A 20,077-nucleotide genomic window follows, 5' to 3' on the forward strand; every position below is an offset into this window, starting at 1 on the left:
GCCTTTACGAAAACTATTTGAATTCCCATACATATTCGGGTGTGAGACCCATCCAAACATGAGTAATTCTGAAAGCAGAGAGGAGGGGCTTTGTCACTGTGCTGCCCATGTCTGCACCGGCTCATCCCTGTAGCATGTCCAAGAAGTTTTGGGAGTTTTAGCCAGTCTCATCCAGGGGTGTATCCTACACCAGTAACTTTCTGGGCGAAAATGCACTTGGTCCTTGCAAAGAGACATGAGCCATATGGTCAATGAGAGGTGCCTGTGACCCTTGTTGCCAGCTATGAGGTGGCTTTCCCTGGCTTCCAGAGCTTGTGCCATCAGCCTCTCTTAGTGTGCAGGTTACATGGGGGCAAGTGAGGAAGGAGATGTGGTAATTAGCAAAGCAGGTGATTGAAAATGAGCCCTGCTCAGTACCTCACTGAACAGTTTGTTATTCCTTACGCTGCGATTTTAGATATCTGTGTGACTCCTGGTTTGCTAGCATTGCGGTAACTTATGCTTGTGGTGTGCCAGCCCTGAACACCTTAGAATTAGAGCAATGAAAGCAGTGAAAGACAGTTCATTGACTGAATCCACTTAATGGAATAATAATTCAGGCCTAGATAATTGCATTAAATGTAGGGTCAAGGTATATTAAATTAATAGTACAGGGTTCTATTTTTGGAACAAAAAGGAAGAATAATGCACAGTATTGCAGGAAGGGATTAACCTGTCACCATAAAATGAATAAAATATTATTCCACTAACATAAAAAACATTAATTTTTTAATTACCCAAAAGCTCAGTGATACACAGAAATTGTTGTGGTTTGTTCATGTGTTCGAAGTTTCAAACATCAAAGAAATTGTTGCCTCTGTAATGGTCCATGTGAAACACATTGGTAGTTCTTAGTCTTTTAATGAAAATAACTACACTACTATTTAGATAGTATTTTAAATAATCAGGCATAAATGTTATTATGAACTTTAAAAATTAGCCTTCTTTTTCCCAAGGCTGTAGATTGTTTGTCGCTGTCAAGGATTACATTTTATGTATTACTTTTGTTTCATTTGCAAATGCTTCTTTCTCCTGCAGAAAGCACTAGTTAATTTTTTCTTCAGGATCATGATTTGAATGATGCAATGATGCAATGCACGTTACATTGCACTGGTAGCATGTGCTATACCGCAGCAACTCTCTGTGCAAAGGCAATGCTGGGAGTGCGTCAGCGTTAAGTTAGGAATTATGACATTTGCCCTATGAAAAATCACTTTCCTTATTTACAAGGAGCAGTTTCTGTCATAAATTCCCAGTAAGTTACTTTTCACAGCACTCTGTGTTACAATAGCAATTGCTATAAGCTGCCTGAATTCCTGAGTAATTATCTATGATCAGTTATTGTTATAGATGGTCATATGCATGCAAATATATATATGTATGCACATGAATATTCACGTGCTTGTTGACAACTGTGAGCTGCTTGAGCAGCCTTCAGCAAATTCATGATAAAAATAAATGTACTTTTTTCATATTCTCATTAATGCCCATTCAGAAGAATCTGGTTGCTAATTTAATTTCTGTATGCTTCCCTCTGAATTTTTATGAATATATGTAACGTATTTTTCCTGAACGGGTACAATTTTCACATGGAACTGCCAGTCCTGCGAGAACCTAAGCTAGATATCTGACCTAAGTGAAACGGTCAAGGTTGATATTTTATTTCCAGAAGACAAGCCCATAACTTATTCTCTGAATTATTCATTCACTGCTGTTTAAAATTCTAATTTTCTGTTACGTACAGAAGCTCTTATTCTCCATAATCTTGCATTTCTGCCTCGTCATTCATTTTAAGAGGCACTTAAAAAATTGAGAAAATGAGACTTCCTACAAGGAGATGGTTGGTTTTTACACACAGCTAGGATTATTATGAAATAAATAGCAAAGTTTAATTCGTCACAAGGTTTTAGTAACAAATAACAAAGGTTTGTAGTTACTGAACAGTGTACTACTACGCACATGTACGGCTTCATTAGATCTTGCTGAGGATGCAGCACATGAATAAAGATCAGAGTCCTGGAAAGCTATAATAAAAGCTTAAGACATTTTGTCCTTGCAATAAAGCCAGTGGAGCTCCTTGGATTAGCAACAAGAAACTTAAAGACGAATTTGGGTGTAATTTCAGTATTTCTGAGAGACATAAGTGTTAGCGGTCGCATGCAGCATGGCACACACTGGAAAACAGCAATTGGAGGCACGGGAACAACTAATGCAGGCAGTATTTGGTCATCAGTTTCAAAGTTGGCAGAACATCTTCTAATACGTTTTTGGAAGTAATATCTTCTAGTCATCCTTTGGTCTTGTTTATTTATCGTGGTATCCCCAGTCAGTATATTCTGCATAGCTTGTTTTCATACACATATGGAAGAGGTCAAGCCATCACAGATGTCTGGCTTACATATGTTTTTTAACTGAATCCATATACGGATCAGTCCTTACTTAATACTGAAATGAAGTGATTAGAAACAATTTCTCTTGTGATGAAGAAGCCACAACATAGACTGACTTCCCCCATCCTCCTGGGTCTTGCTTCTGTGCATGTCAGAAAAGAAATGCTGCCACAGCTTTATTTTCCTACTGATAGTTTTCCTAAGATTTGACATTGAAGCTATTAAACATGCACAGATGTAAGTTTGACAGAGGACAAATGGTATATGGATGGTGTGATACGTTCACCGTTTTATGTCAGTATGCTTATGAGAAGGTTTCATTATCCCATGCTGCTGTAATATTCAGCTTTGCTCAAAAATGTAAGAGAAGATGAAATGCATTTTGAACTGGAGACATTTTTTTTAAGTGCAATTTGACTTCCAAGGAATTTAGACCTAAACTCTTTGTGAAGACAGAGTTGAGCAAAAGATGTGCGTTAGAAGTACAGTGGGAGAGCAGTCAGGAACAGCTCAGAGGGATGCTGCTCAAGTTCCATCAAGAAGTAGTTAAAAGCATTCTCTTTCAGATAAGCTGAAGTACTGTTTTAAACACAGGTTAGGATGAGCCTGGTTAGGATTAGCCTGACAGAAATACTTGTATATTCTATTTGTTTAACATTGTAGGACATTTTTAAATCCCTGTGCTGTTTTTAATGAATTTCATTTTCTCCTATCTTTTTGTTTTGGATACTTGTACCATAGTAATATATTCTCACTCTCTCTCCAGAGATAGATATGTATACATACATAAACAGGAACATTAAGATGTTCCAGTTTATTCAAGCTTACCTAATTAGAGTATTTGGATATTATACTATTTAAGTCACGTTGACTTCATTAGGATTAAACAGACCAAGAAGGGCTTTACACAGTTTGTTCAGATATCTGTAGCAAGAGCTACAGTGTAAAAGCTACTTGGAAAATGTTTAGTCAGGAGATACGAACACTGGTTAATTCTTGATCATCTTGACTATTTCATAATAGAAACCGGTATACAGTGCAGATTTAGCCTGGGTCAAGCCTTGTCATAATCAGTGACCCTTCTGAGATCCATTAACAACAAACCTGCATGCTATGGCTGAGGCTTCTCTTGATCATCTTTTATGCATAGTTACTTCAAGGTCCAGTCTCTCCATGTATTCTTCATGTTTTCAGAGAGGAATCTGTAGGGATATAACCTCATCTTCTGCTTTTCTCTAACTCTGTTCCTCTTACCAGCTGTCCACTCATTTGAGTCTTTAACCCTTAAGCATAAACTTAATGATTGATTTAAATACCATATTCTGAAAAAACCTACTTCAGAGGCTAGTCTACAGTCTTTTTGAGTCCAACTGTTAAAGGAAAGACTCTCATGTCTTTCTAATTCTTATCCGAAATCAGAAACATGTGGCTTTTTCAATAAAATACTCGATGACATTTATATGTATCAATTACAATGGAAATGCTAAAGCTTCTTCTGGAAGTAAAAGACACAATGCAGGTGCTGAGTTTTTAAGGAAGGTTAAAATATCTAATCTTAACACTGTATCTACTTAATGTGTCTATTTACAAGATAATAGGAAGGCATAGGAAGGGCTTAAAAGCACTGCGACAAGTTCCAAATTATAGACTCGGGAGACAAGAACAAGTTGTGACATAATTTGCTTCTGGAAGGTGGGATAATTATAATGGAAGGGAGCCCAAGAGGGAGGAAAGCTGCACATAGGAAAGACTCGAGGTGTTTCAGATAATACGCTCTAATTTGTACCATGATGTTGTATATTTGCATAGTATTACCATAGTTATTAATAAATTGCAGACTTGCATTTTTATGAAATCTCACTGTGTTCCGTGTATATAAACTCGGTTATAATACTGCAGTTTAACTGTTTTAATAAAGTGATAAGCAAATGTTATTAAAGGTAGTGAGAGGGATGGTTTTTATTATGTAGCATTGCTAATTTACTGATTTAGAACAAGAAGAGCTTTTAAAGTAAAAGCTGAAACAAATTTGGGCGCTGTTGTGCGTGAACTGCAGTCCCCAGCCATTAGGATGAAATGTATTATCTTCATACATTTGTAGTTTGCAGAACAACAGGAGCTAGGATTTTATGTATCTTTAAAATCTTATAAATTATTGAGTATTTCAGCTTAAGTAGCACATATACAGAAAAGCCTTCTATTTTTTAACTTTCCCTAAGGCAGAGCAAAGCAAGTTCATTTAGTAAATAAGGCTTCTCTTGTCATTTGAGAAATTCATCTTGGTTAATATCAAACCAGGTATAATTCTGAGTGTTAATATACTTTCAGTGTGCAGTACAGCATCTCCTTGCTGTAAAGTGAATGGAATGACCAGTACAGTAGTAATTCCACTGGACGGTTACTACAGTCAGATAAGTTAAACTGCACAGAAGTGGGCATTTGTGATCAGACACGGGAAGATTCAGCCACATCGGGTTCAGTTACCTCTCATTCAGAGGCCCCATTCCTCTGCTCACAGAGTAGGTGGTTATGATGAACATGACGCTGTTAAAACCCTACTGTGCAGTGACAAGCCTGACACTGTATGAACTACATCTGACATGGAGTTTCCTTAATAAAACTTACTCCATTTCTTTGATTTGATACCAATCTAGGTATTTTAGCACTTTACCTGAAGTCTAATACTTAAAGTGGGTCATATTCTGTGGAACCAAGGTTGAACGCATACTTCAGACTTAGTATTTTCAATTGCATACTAAAATGTGTTTCCTTGTTCAGATAATTTCAAACAAAGGACCTTTGTGATTTACATGAAAAGTTCAATTTACTTTCTTCAAATTGCTATTCATATAAAAGATCTTCCACTTGGAAATTCTTTCTAAAGCGGAAGATGACGCTCCTGATGGGAATGCACCGCCTCACAAACTTTGACTTCGTGCTGTTCTGAGAATTTCAGGTTTAAGTTGTATCATGGAAATATCACCACAAAATTTTAACTGATCTGCCTGATGAAATCGCAGAAATGGTCAGAGACAAGAGTAAGGTTTCTGCTGTGTTTGCGTTAGGCTCTTAGCCTTTGAAAACATACCTCCAGAGAGGAAAATGAAGGCAGAAAATGAGTTTTGGTTGTTTTCATTCTATTTATGTGTCAGAACTATTTAGGCTAAAATTGCAGTGTATGATTATTTTACGTTTTTGCTTTTATTAAACAGGCTGTTTGCCTGGTTTTATTCAGTCAGTGCTAAATGGCTACATGCTGTCACAAGCACCATAACTTTCGTTGTGAAGATACGACCTTTGCAGGAGCAGCATACACAGCAAGGCAGACAGCAGGGAGTTGTGGGATCCCATCTGGCATGTCGTGTTTTCCCGAAGGAGATTCTAAAAGCCCAGAGCTGCCTTAGGGAATTCTGTTTCCTTGTCATCTCAGAGCCCTGTGCTCAACCATGCCCCCAGGGAGACTGGTGGGAGAGGTCTTGCCAGGGCTGTGAGTGCAGGTCCCTGGGACCAGGAGGGCTGGCAGGCAAGCAGGGACCAGGCCTGCTTTCCTGGCAGAGCAGGGGCAGAGCATCCCTGAGGAGCTGCATCTGATGTAGGAAGTCCACAATAAGGTCAATTTGTGCATAATCTGAGAACAGGTCGAAGACCACTGTGTAGTGGGAGAGATGTTCCTGAAGACCGAGCTTTAAAATTAACCTCCTAATCCTGCTCATTGTACAGTGGTGCTGGCACTCAGGGAGAGGGCATGGCAACGTCTTTCTCTGGCAGTTCACAAATACATTCAGCTTCTAGCAGTCAGGAAGGTGAGGCCTGAGGAAGAGTGGAGTATGCCATGAGTCCAGATGTGCTGCTTTCAGAGTGGGCTGGGGTGGGAGCAGCCTGCTGTGCCAAGCACGGTTGTGTGTTGGGGCAGGCTGATGATGAGGGGCAAAGGTGGAGCTGCTGCATGTGTTTATTAACGGTCCTGAGCTTACATTTGACACAGAGACCTGCAGCGGTGGCTACCAGAGTTGAACAGGGCTCATAAATTGTGGGGATTCCTTAGGCTTGTGCATGAAACACAAAAAAGCACACTATTTAGGTTGTGGCATTTTAAATGCCTTAACATGGTGAATTTAATGTAAGATGCTTGAAGTTCTGTCAGGGCTGTTTCCTTTAATCTCCTCAGTCAGATCTGTGGCTCTGCACTTCCATTTCTCTGAACCTTGCAATTCAGTGAAAATGCGAACATTCTCAAAATATCACCTACAGAAAAAGCAGTGTATACATCCATGTGTTTATATGTATTTATTCATAAATTGCATTGACTACTTACATGAATGGCAACATCAAGAAAAATTACTATAATTAAAAATAACTCTGGTTTTGAGGTAGGTTAAAGTCATCACGTATGCAATATAAATCATCTAGCTAAAATTATATCCTGTGTCAGGTAAATTTTGATGTGCACACATTTTTCACCTCTCTGTGACACATCACAGCAAAGCAATTTCATCATATTAGTACTTTAAAGTATATAATGCTGGGGTGGGGTGTTCCCAGAAGAAACAAACTCTTCTTATATTGCAGGTATTTCTTGCTCTGCTATTCAGGTGTTTACCAAAAATTGATTCGTACTTACCCTTTTTTTCCCCCATTGTACTTGTTATTTTTTATTTCAATGTTTGCTCCAATAATTTGGACTATTTTATCTTAGTGGCTAAAATTTTATTCACATAAAGTACTCATTTGTGATGTTATTACATACCTGCTGTAAGATACGAAAACACCCTACGCTATAGCTGAAGACTTTTCCTCATTCCACCTCTTTTGAGTAAGTACAAACCACAGGTATTGTACGGTCAGATGGATAAAAAATGTTCTCAGTTTTCCCACTGTCTTCTAAAAACGGAACTTCAAACCAGAATGTATGTACAAAACAGGAAGAGTTTTTACCTGGACTTGCAATACAGACACAGAGCAGGAGGGTTTGTGTCACACTGTATTTACCTATTTATTTCTGCAATTTGGATTTATGATGCAAAAAGGAAGAAATATCTGTTTGGAGATAGATTCCCTGGTTTTCAATTTCCAATATGCATTTTTTACTATATGGAGTATTCAATAACTTCTTTTTTACATCATCCCTTACACTCTGTCAGCACTTTGACCAGCTGAATAAGCACTGGAGCAACCTGCCTTGTCTCTTCCCTCTTACTACCCTACAATAACCTGAATCACTAGAAACACTGGAACAGGCATCTCCAACCAAACAGGAGAGGGGAGCTGGGGGAGTGGCAGGAATCCTCCCTGACAGTCATTAGAGAATGAGATTGCTAACACTGAAAACTGTGTTTTCCAGACAGCAAGCAGACTTATCCTTAAACACAAATCAGTTGTACATCTCATTAGCAAGTGTCATTTTCAGCACAGCTTCATCTTGGCATTATCACTAATGATATTCTTCCATAATAAACTTGTCTGGCTTTCATCTCATTTGCATTTCATTTCTACCTCTTGAAATCCTTCTTTTCAACTTCTGTTATTGTACGGGGCATTAGGAATTGCTGAGCTCTAACCTAAAATACACGACTGCATCAGTCTGAGCAAATCAGATAACCTCTAGGTAAATCCCTGTATTTAATGTGAAGGTAATAATGCTATCATATATTATACTCAGTGAATATACAGAATTTCTCATTGTTTGAACAGTGCTTTTATGTGAAGAAGCTTGAGTAAACATCTAACAGATTTACCAACATACAGTCATGTCTTCCTGTGTTCAAGATGTCATTACTTTGGCCCTGGCCTCCCAGTTACCCTTTCTGCAGTGTGCCTGTCAGGCCTGAAGGTTGACTTCAGTCCACTTTCTGTTCTCATTAAACAGTTTATAATCCAGATTTAGTAACAATTTGACAATTTGTATGACTGTGTAGTTCTGGGCAGACAGTGTTTGGGGTCACTTTTAATAGTCTGTATTAATTCTCTAAACCTGTATGTCCATTTCCACAGATCAAGTAAAGAAAAATTGGTAAAAATGGCTGTGCAATCTTGCTTCGTTGTTTTTCTCCCTGCTCTTGGTATGAAAAATAACCCTGCCTATGCTAATGGCACCCGCTTGTCCCTTTTAGAGTCTTTTCCCTTTTTTTTTTTTTTCCTTTTAGAACCAGAAATTATATATAGGATTTACTGTGGAAGAAAGAAATCACCTGCCAGGAGGCAGAATTTTACAGGCTCAGGAGCATCATTTCTGTGGTGCATCTCACAATAATAGCACGTATTTAACACAGCAAGAGCAGAATATATGGCTGTGAAACTGAAGGCTGGTAGAGTAGCTGGGATAATGAGTTAGTCTGGCAGCTTGAGACTATCTCAGTCATCATCATGCAGATGAGATGCCTACAGGAACTGGAAGTGATCTGGATACTTGCAGTGTCACATCTACAGAACAAGGCTACCCACCTACTTACTTGTTATCATAAACTGCATCTCTTCCAACTGTGTTTTCAGGTGCATCCACAGAATCCGAATCGATGCAGTTCACATCTCTGTGTGCACCCACTTCCCTCCTCTTTGCTGCTCTGGAACAATCTCTTTTATATCATGTCACCTTGGTTGCTGATGAGGGAAGGTGCATTGGAGAGAAACATGCAGCTGACACGAGGTTGGCTGGGTGCTGAAAGTCAGAATGAGGTGCTCAGAGGTGCTACTTTTGAGGATTATTTCTGACTTTTTCTGATTTTATAATTAATTATGGTAGTTTCATTTTAAAATTAAGACCTTGGATTTAAGGCAAGCTTAAATGTAGAGCAATATAATTATTGTCTTCTACAGAGATACTGATTCACTGTAATTTCTTGTATTATTTTTATCTTTTCCCCTTTACTGTGGCTTGTGAAGTCTCAGCTAAACCACTCACTTGCATCAGCACTTCCACTGTGAGGAACAATTTCCTTTCATCTTCGGATTATCTTTATGAACATACTTTGTCTGCGCTTTGCTGTATTTTGAATTTGATGCTCACAGTAATTGAGGTTGCCATCGGCATGTAATTAATAAACTTGAAGATAAAACAATGAACTTACTCGTTCACTAGGTGGATTTCCTTAAATGCTTTTTCTGTTCAATTCTGCATATTTACTAATGACTTGAGAAGATCGCTCCAGTTGCTTACCTCTTGGTAGCATCTAGCATACTTTCTGGCTTTTATAGCTTCACTGGCCAATCTGTTACCATTTCTGCTTAGCTTTTCTTGACAGCAAACTGAGAGGTTTCCAGAACTTTTATGCAATAGTGAATTACTGGGAGAAATATTTTCTGCTTGTTTCCACAGGGATAAGCGAAGTTGGACTTGGAAATAAAACCAGGAGGATCTGGTTTATCATCTTTGTAATGTGTTGTTGAGTGTGCAAATTCAAACTCTTTCCAAGGGGAAACCAAGCACTGTCTAGTTAGTTGCTAGTCAGTAAAGGCATCCTAATACGTCCGCTTAGTCATCATCTTGGCACAAGGAGAAGCTGAGAGAAAAACAGGGCAGGGGAAGGAATTCCTTCAGTGCTTTAATAAAATAAAGATTTGCTACAAATATAAAACAGATGGCATATTAATATCAAATAAAGCTGGCTTTTTAACTTTAAACTTTTACAAAATAGAATGACTTACTTTAGTGATGCTGACTAACTGCACAGTATTTGTTATGGAAAAAAGATGAAGAGCGTTGTTCTCGTCTGTAGCTGAACCATTGCAACTTCTGTTTGTTTCACTGTTCTATCTTAAACTCAAATTCCAGACTTCATTGACTGATTGTGATGCTTTAGGCATGATATGTATATAAGAAATAAATTAATTCTGCCCCTACTATTTAAAACTAGTTTAAAATCTGAGTTCTTTGCAGAACTAACTCAGAAAATGAACATGAGCCGGCAGTGTGTGCTCGCAGCCCAGGAAGCCAACCGTATCCTGGGCGGCATCCAAAGGAGCGTGACCAGCAGGGCGAAGGAGGTGATCCTGCCCCTCTGCTCTGCTCTTGTGAGACCTCACCTGGAGCATTGTGTGCAGTTCTGGTGTCCTCAACATAAAAAGGACATGGAACTGCTGGAACAAGTCCAGAGGAGGCCACGAGGATGCTCAGGGGCTGGAGCACCTCCCGTATGAAGACAGGCTGAGGAAGTTGGGGCTGTTCAGCCTGGAGAAGAGAAGGCTGCATGGAGACCTCATAGCAGCCTTCCAGTATCTGAAGGGGGCCTATAGGGATGCTGGGGAGGGACTCTTTGTCAGGGACTGTAATTATAGGACAAGGGGTAATGGGTTAAAACTTAAACAGGGGAAGTTTAGATTGGATCTAAGGAGGAAATTCTTTCCTGTTAGGGTGGTGAGGCACTGGAATGGGTTCTCCAGGGAGGTTGTGGATGCTCCATCCCTGGCAGTGTTCAAGGCCAGGTTGGACGAAGCCTTGGGTGACATGGTTTAGTGTGAGGTGTCCCTGCCCATGGCAGGGGGGTTGGAACTAGATGATCTTTAGGTCCTTTCTAACCCTAAGTATTCTATGATTCTATAGCCAAGTGTGTCCATTTCTTGTAGGTTGCCCTCCAAGCGGGAGGCAGGGGCTTGATTTATTTTTCAGTGTGAACTTTAAGCGGGAGAATGGCTGGCAGAGAAAGCATGGTCCTCAGTATGAGCTGTAAGTGGTCCAAACAACTTTACCAAGTGTCTGTGTTTTGTTTGACTTCCATCCAATCCCATTTCATAAGCTTGCTATAGGTCAATGCATTTTCCTTTTTTTGGTGTTGGAAATTATGATTGCCAATATCCGTATTGGCATCCATCAAGATTTAGTGTTGTTTGCAGTTCTTAATTTTCTGTTTTGAGGAACAAGTTTAGGCAAGAAGAATAACATGTGATATTCATGATGTAACATAAACATAGTTGAAATTAATACTGGGCAATCAAACCACACTCTGAAAGCTGATTTTGTTTAAATGCTCATTAAATTCTTTCACATGCTACATCCTGTTGTGGCAGCAAGAAATCTGTGTTCAATTCAGTATGTTTCGGACTTTCTACGTGAATCTGAGTGAATTATTTAATGTATTTGAGCTGAGATATCTTTGTGCTTGTTACCTGGCTCTATGTGGGGAATTGGCTTGGTGATAAAAGGACAGAGATATACATGAAGCAATGTTGGATAAAGGGAAAAGGGACTTGTGTGTGGGAAACTTTACTTAGGTACAACACCCCAACCCTCCCCCACTCCCCATCAGAACTGGAATGGTGGAAGAAGATCCATTAAGACGTATTAAATATGAAGACCCTGTCAGTGGCTGATGTCTCTGAACACTAACAGCTGTTGCAACATGCCTGCTCTTTCCTCAGATTCTTCCCTGTGCAGTTACTGGACACAGGAGTACCATGTCTTTGCTCTGACCTGATTTGACTGTTCCCATCTTACATTACGTATGGGACAGCTGCTCACCACCAATAGCAGGGTTCAGGAATTTTCCTGTGAAAGCATAAGCGAAAAGGAAGTTCTGCCAAGGCTAAGTCATTCCAACTTAGTGGAGGCACTGACACAATCTGAGTGAGATCCAGTGCTAAACACTTGCTAAACACTTGCTAAACACTTGCTAAACTTTCAATACACCACATAGTTGGCTAACACTGAAGTGTAGCAGGTAGGGAATGATGGACTGACTCATCCCCACTTTTCAAAAATGTGAAAGACCTTCAGACTCAGCATATAAGGGTTCTTTTTGCCTTCCCCTTGGTGACTTAGCTGGACTAATGGGTTTGCGGAAAACAGGCATCCATAAGTCCCCCAGCCTTTCAGTCAATACCATTCAGAATGTTTAACCTCCCGGTTTTGTTTACGTAGCTGACAATGCACTATTTCACTTCATTGTGTGTCTTCTTCTTTCCCCTCAGAATTATGGTTTGGAGACGGAAAACCTGAGAACTCTGTCTCACAAGCTGAATGCCTCAGCCAAAAATCTTCAGAACTTTATAACGGGTAGAAGGAGGAGTGGCCATTATGATGGCAGGGCCTCCAGACGACTGCCAAATGATTTTCTTACCTCTGTAGTTGACCTGATTGGTGCTGCCAAGAACTTACTAGCCTGGCTGGACAGGTAATTTGCTATTCCTTGATCATTTATGCATAAGAATAATTCTTTGGGTTGTTTTGTATTTGTTTTGTCTTTTTCTCTTGTACTCATATTAATACAATATTAATATTAATACAATATTAAAATGACAGTTCTGGAATTCTAGTTCTAAATTTTGTTTGGCAAATTTCTCAAATGTAGGAGGAAAAAGTCTAGTACCCTTTTCTGCCAGAGGGTGTTAAAGTTTTCTCTAGTTAATTTCAGTCTGATAGTATTTTATATGAAATGAATAGTTCTGTCCTATTCCAAGTTGACATTTCACTACTACAAGAGGCAATGTCACGGGTAATTTCAGAAAGAAGGGCAAGGAAGAAAAGATTGTAGAGTTTGAACTGTCCTTCAGCCATCAAAAGCTAGAGTTGAGCAAATCAATTAAGAATATTCAAAATAAATTATAGTACATGCTTCACCTGAAATTTGGTTTTACTTATTAGAGTTCTTATCAAGAGTAGGATCAATGTGTTCGATACAGTTGTGGTGTTATTTCTCAACAATCAATCATTTCCAAGTTCAGAATTTGATGTATGTGCCTCTCTGAACAAATGCAGTCAAAAATTTTGTGGGTGGAAAGACGGAAACCAAAACACAAACTAGCATCAGAGCACTTATGTTTTGTTTCTCTTTCTTTGGAGTTATACCAACAAATAGTTTTATCTTGAATCTGAATGCTTTTGAGTGTATAAATGGCACCTTAGAAGTCACAGTGAGAGAGAATCACCTTCCTTTTCAGGATTTGTATAATCCTGGTGACATTTTTCTAACCTAATGCCAGCAGTCATATTCTCTTGGGCTATGACCTTGTCAGTTCTTATGAATTCAAATGGGGCTAGATTCAGCTAGAATTTGCAAAGCCTGAAGAGAATCCGAGTGTGCAGGAAGCTGTTAGTGACTAAGCAAGCATTACTTTGCTGTCTTAATTAAGGTGCTAACTGCTGCTGAAGAGTGGTGTCATATTAGAAAAGCTGTCTTTGTAATAAGCTGTACAAAGGAAATCTGGACTATTGACAATTTTTAGGAAGCTTCTATTTCCACTTGCCACAAGAACTATAACTTCTGATATTCTGGCCAGAATCCAGTTTACAGCCTTTCTGCCTACCTTGTTTCTTATTTCAAAGGTATACTTTAGAAAAGTTGTGTAACTTGCTACTGGAAATTGTTATGATTAGGTATTTCATATTTCTGTGATGTAGAATTGATCTCTATATTACGTATGTCTGCTTATTCAGTGAACAGAAGGCGTAATTGTTAAGTCTGTATTAACCTACCCTTCCTTTCTGACAGGTCTCCATTTGTCAGTGTGACAGAATACTCACTGCTGAAAAACAACATTGTTCAACTGTGCCTGGAACTTACAACCATTGTGCAACAGGTAGGAGTGATTATCTTCCTCTCTGAGTCCTCCTCATTCTCATGCTTAAAAATTGCAGTAGTAACAACATGGCTAAGTTTTTACTTCATCAGAAAAATTGTTTTAGCTTTACCTCTCTTCTTTACATATTCTCTTTCTCTGGGAGGGCTGGGAAGATTTCATGTCAGGTTATCTGCCACCATGCAAGTGTTAAAGAACAAAGCTACAGTGGGAAACAGCATAACTACTGCTAACAGTTTATTACAGGTTAAAATATGAATGATCAAAATTCTTCCAGGGACAAGTTCTTAGAGTGCATACAAATAAATGTGTTTGTACTGTGGCTTGTTCAATTAAAGGAGACCCAGTTACCTGAAAATCGTTTAGTGATTAACATGAAATATTCATAACACTGAGCGAACCAAACATGGAACAGATAATGGTAGTAGTGTTATCATCACTAATGTTCATTAATTAATTGTAATATAGTACTGTCCACAGGTACACAAAATAAATTTATCTGGTCTGTGGTACTACGTAATATACAAATAATAATAGCCTCTAACAGTGCCTGCCCCTGAAGTAAGACAAGAGGTGACACACAGGTGCAGAAACACTAAGTGGAGTCTGGTTTTACAAACATTGACAGTGAGCTTCTCCTCTTGTGAGTAGATGAAAGTACTGATGAGAAAAAACAGTGTTACTGCAAGATGTGGAGAGGTTAAAGAACAGGCAGGGCTGTCTTGGAACGAAGCAAAAGAGAAACATGAAAGTGTTGTAGGAAGGAAAACAAGAAAAAAGCTTAGTTAAAGCTGTAGTTTCATAAGCACTGTCTAAACAACTGGTCAGCCAAATGGCCCTGCCTCCAACATAACAATGAAGTACAGAGTAGCTGCTTATTGCAAACTCTTTTCTTTTCCCCCTCTTCAATTTCATTTTAATTCTTGGAAAAAAAAATTAAGGCTGACAAGTATTAATCTTTGTATTTTACACTACTATCCTTAATTTATAATGTTCAGCTTTATTCCTGTTAGAAATTTTGTCCTTCATGCATTTTTACAGTGCAAAACAAAGATCCTTTTTCTGTTTTCTTGGTTTAAAAATCCCTATGTAGGCATTTAATTATTTATGTATCTTTATTAAGCTTTCTCTTACAAGGTGTTTATAGCACTAGGCTATTTTTGATTTACAGACTAAGCAAAATGAACTTCTCTACAGCATAAAAAGTTTGGATTCTGATTCTGCCCTGCAGCTGATATTGCACTTTGTGTGTTTGATTTTTCCCTCTGGTCTAGGTGAGAACAGTATACTTTTGAATCGCTGTCCCCCTTTCTGTCATTCATTTCGCTGTTTTGGCAGATGAAATTCAATTCTGCTTTGCCAGCAATAGTTTGGTAGTTTGGTTCTTTTTTTAATTCTGAGTCTTCAGCACCACTCCCAAAGCTGTCCTCCTTTTGACAGCATAAAAACAATCTATCTTTTAGCATGAACTCCAAGACATTCCAAGATGAGAAATACTAGTTCTTCAGGTCTGTTAAAAATCAAGTTTTGTCATTTCCTTATTGTCAGGTCTGGGTTGTTTGATAGTCATCTACTGAGACCTTTTTACAGTAGACTAAATTTAGCAACCAGAAAGAGTAATAAAAAACAAAATCATTGATAGGGAGAATGTTCTGATGTTACTAAATCTGAGGAAAATTGATCTTCATGTGTGAAAGCAGAAATGTTTCACCTAACCCAGAATTTCAGTCTTAACTATAGGCTAAAATATGAATTGAAAGGTGGAACTAATAGAAACCTGGATCTCAGATCCTTTCAGGTACTCTTTGTTTCATAAACAATGTATATTTTACGTGTCTAATTTAATCAGTGTGAAAGTAGCAGCCAGGGCTATGCATTTGGCACATTGTGGAATGCCTTCAACCTGATGATTTATTTTGTGCAAAATTAACACGCTTTTGTGGATAACTTACAGCTGCCACTCAGGGTGAACTTCCTTCTGAATAGGGGGCATTGCTGCATAACCTTAGTTTAATACAGACACTGCTTGTGAAGCTTCTTGCTGGGATGTACTGTATGTATCTGAGTGACATACTCTTGGCTCTAATCAGGAAGTAGTTTTTTAGCTTCTATGTCATATTCTTTCTCTGTATGACTGTGAAGATGAAATCTTCATTTGAAATTTAAACTAAACATGAACTGCAATGCTGGGTATTATTTACACACCACGTAAATGCTATGATGAATAAGCAACCACTTGTTTATCTGTAAACAGTATTTTTTAATACTGGTTATGAGAACACAGATCTTTAGTTTTAGAGGAGTTTTACACCTGTCCATTTATGCTTGGGATTGTACTTTACTCAGTTTTCGTATCTCTCACAATATCACCTTCATTAGAATATGCAGGGAAACTATGAAAGAATAGCATTATGCAGAAAGCTGCAGGCACATCCTGATTTTAAGGTGTGATGTCCTATCAAAATGTGCTGATGATAACACGCAAAAAAAGCACGTTAGAACAGAGTATTGAAGTGTTTGAGCTGCTGACTTCATTTTGAAGTGCAACTTTAGCTTCAAGGTAGACTAGCTCTCCTTTTCCCTCTGAAAATGAATCCACTAGACTTACTTAACTGAATTTGGATTTGGTCATGCTCTAGTGCCAAGGTTACCCTGGGGGAAAGATAACTGAAATAACAGGGGAGGAGCAGGTTTGGAATTTTGTTCATAAAATGTAGATGCTGGTTAATTTTTCATTGGGTAGAAAGAATTCACTTGTTCTAGTAGAAATGGGTTTCTGATTTTTTTCCCTGTTTCTGTCTGCGATGTTTAAACTTGTGATAGATGCTTTTGGTACATCCATTACACTGCATGAACAAATGTCCTCTAAACAAAAAGTTTGACTGTGCCTCATGAAAGAATGTCAGCACAACTCAAGCTATTTTTCTTTTCCCAACAAATGCCAGACAAACTTTTGCTTGTTCTCCCCTTTATTAATGTTTAATTATCCTCACTGAGATAAATTCAGAGACCATAACACAGATTTTTACCCTACTTTTAGCCAAACACTTTGTGTTCAGGAGGAAGCTACGTTTTCTAAAGCTGTCTAGTTTGTACTGCCATGAAAAGAAATTGTTTTACGGTAGTTTCCTGTACCTGGTATAACTTTAATTTGCTCCTCTGAGCAGGTGGTTGGACTAGATAACCTCCAGAGGTCCCTTCCACCTGAACTATTCTGTGATTCAGCAACTGCCAGTAAAAACGTGGGTGTTATTTTGAGTTTGAACTTTGCAGACTTCAGCTTTCAGCCCCTCCATCTTATTTGGCTTGCATTTGCTAAAGAACATTTTGTTATTGAACATCTGTTCACTGTTTTCTAAATATAGATTATGATCAAGTCTTTACCTTAATTAAACTAAGTAAAATAAGTTACTTCAGTCTATTTACCACTGCATATTTGCCTAATTTCAGAGCAATCTCATTCTTTTTAATTCCAGAAGTGTTGATTTTATATATGCAAACAATATATTTTTAAATATCATGTTGTCATATCCACCGTACAAAGCTTGCGGATCTTTACTGCAGTGTTATATTGAGAAGTGGCATTCAACTGGCAAACATCATAAAGTTTGAAGTTCTCTTCCAGGCTGCTCCTTTATAGGGTCTTTTTTTTTTTTTCAGTAGTTGACTTAACTCATGCGGGTTTATTGTACTAAGGTAATGAACTAAATATTTTATTTGTATTACTACCGTTATGTGTTGGTTAACTGTCCTCAACATTTCTTATAAAACGTTCTTTATGGTATCTATCTACAACTTCAGTAGTGCTTGCATTTTTCCCTTTTGGAAATAGAACCTAGAATTATGAACATAGTGTGGGTGAGCACAAGTCCTACTGACCTTTTCTCTTCATGAATATTCAAATAATGCTGTTTTACTTTATCAGAATTATGAACGTGTACTGTACCTTTGAAAGGTAGGATGTTCTCCGTAGTGCAGAAACTGACTTGTATGTAACACTGCTGCTGTGATTGTTTTGATAATTCCTGTATTTTACCATTTTACATAGGGGAAATAGAATGCAGGTGCGTTGGTAAGAGGTTTTTTAGCTCAAACCGTTTTTAAACATGTCATCCTGCTTAAGGAGGATGTAGGAAGAACATCACTATAACTATTATTTATTTTCTAAGGGAAATGGATCAAAATTCTATACGTTAGTCCTGGAAGGTTTTTATTTTTTTTTCATAAGGTCCCTAGTGCATAGCTATGTATCAGAGAAAAATAAATCGGAAGAATATTGTGACCCACATATCTTAATATATTAGTGTAATATTGGAAGTGCTTTTAACCTCTCAGTTAAACTAGTCTGATGTATTTAAGTAAAAAAGTCAATATGCATCTATTTTGGAAGGAATCCCAAAGCCATTAACATTTTTAATGCTAATGTAATCTTGAATGTGCAACATAAGTATAGCTGACATTAATTCTGCTCTACAAAACATTAAAATTTCAGTTTTTCTATACAAAAGGCTTCTATTCTCTGACCTGAAGTAATTAAGTTTGTTCAGAATGAAGCTCATATTGCATTTCTAGTGCAGAAATTAAAGGAATAATTTAGAAAGGAGCATTAGCTCTGAAGTCAAGCGGTATGCCCTGCTGTGATCATTTTGTTCTCTTGGTACTCAGAGGGTTAAAAGGAGATGGTGGATGTGCTGTTTGAAGTGTGTAAAACTTGTAGGGAAAACTGCCTTGGGCATTGCCATCCAAACTGACTAATTGAATTCTTTTTTTGTGCTCTAGAAAATAACAGTGTGAATACAGAAGAAACATCAAAGGAATACTTGACCATGAAATGCTAATATAAATTCTTCTCTGTGTTTCTTGGCACTCTCAGTCTTCTGATTTTAACTTTCTTATTCTGTCACAATATTCACTAAACTGTGCTCGCTTAGAAATCAGTTTCTCTATAAGAGTGCTACTGTTCCAAAATAAACGTGACCCTTGGGGCAGAGGCTGTGGCAGTTGCCCGTACCCGGGGCTGAGCGGCTTGGGCAGATTGAATCAGATCTGCAGCAGCCACGGATGGGCTGAAGGACAAGGTCCTCAGAGCAGCACCCCAGGAACATAGCTCGGGAGCTGGGCACTGTATCCCTCAGTGGGTGGGGTACAGCTGAGGTTTTAAGCCCCTAGACAAGTGGAGCAGAGATCTGCCAGTCAGATGCTATTTCTCCCAGAGTACCACAGCCCAAGCTGATCATATAGCTAACCTGCTTCTAGAGTAAATAGAGCAGGGATGTGGGAATTATTTAATGGGAAGTTTAAAATAATCGACTGTTATTGTAAAGGTATTATGATCCGGGAAAGAGAAATTTTAAGGAATCTTAAGTTACTCGAGGGGGTCTTTTAGGTATATCAATAAGTTAAACTTTACTTGAAAACTAAACACCTAAGGCATCTAAACAAGGCAGATTGTTTTTTACTTGTCATGTCCTCATCCTTACAAATAGGTTGTGAAATCATAGACTCATAGAATCATAGAATAGTTAGGGTTAGAAAGGACCTCAAGATCATCCAGTTCCAACCCCCCTGCCATGGGCAGGGACACCTCTCACTAAACCATCCCACACAAGGCTTCATCCAACCTGGCCTTGAACACTGCCAGGGATGGAGCACTCACAACCTCCCTGGGCAACCCATTCCAGTGCCTCACCATCCTAACAGGAAAGAATTTCCTCCTTATATCCAATCTGAACTTCCCCTGTTTAAGTTTTAACCCATTACCCCTGGTCCTGTCATTACAGTCCCTGACAAAGAGTCCCTCCCCAGCATCCCTATAGGCCCCCTTCAGGTACTGGAAGCTGCTATGAGGTCCCCACGCAGCCTTCTCTTCTCCAGGCTGAACAGCCCCAACTTCCTCAGCCTGTCTTCATACAGGAAATCCTCATCTTGCTTTGTAGAAATCTTTTTCCAACACGGCATATCATTTGGAGAAGTATTTAACAATCTCCCAACATAACTTTTCTGTTAATCATTAATTTGCTTAAATGCCATCGATCAATGCACGTATGGCATTATAGGCAGGAAGCCTGTGCTAAACAAGGGTGCTGGTGAGGCGAGGAGCCCACAGCTTGGTTGTGGAGGGCTCTCCTTTCCCTCCCTCA

General features: G+C 38.6%; 1 protein-coding gene across 1 annotated transcript in view; it reads left to right on the forward strand.

The window, feature by feature from the left end:
* Window positions 1-20,077, forward strand: part of LOC136019277 (connector enhancer of kinase suppressor of ras 2-like) — a 190,609-nt gene that overhangs the window by 73,815 nt on the left and 96,717 nt on the right. Inside the window, exons 4-5 of the mRNA XM_065689303.1 lie at window positions 12,330-12,532; window positions 13,850-13,937. Coding sequence (XP_065545375.1) covers window positions 12,330-12,532; window positions 13,850-13,937 — 291 coding nt within the window. The remainder of the gene's footprint in view (window positions 1-12,329; window positions 12,533-13,849; window positions 13,938-20,077) is intronic.

The sequence above is a fragment of the Lathamus discolor genome, chromosome 9 (assembly GCF_037157495.1).
Source record: "Lathamus discolor isolate bLatDis1 chromosome 9, bLatDis1.hap1, whole genome shotgun sequence".
In the NCBI taxonomy this organism is placed as follows: Eukaryota; Metazoa; Chordata; class Aves; order Psittaciformes; family Psittacidae; genus Lathamus; species Lathamus discolor.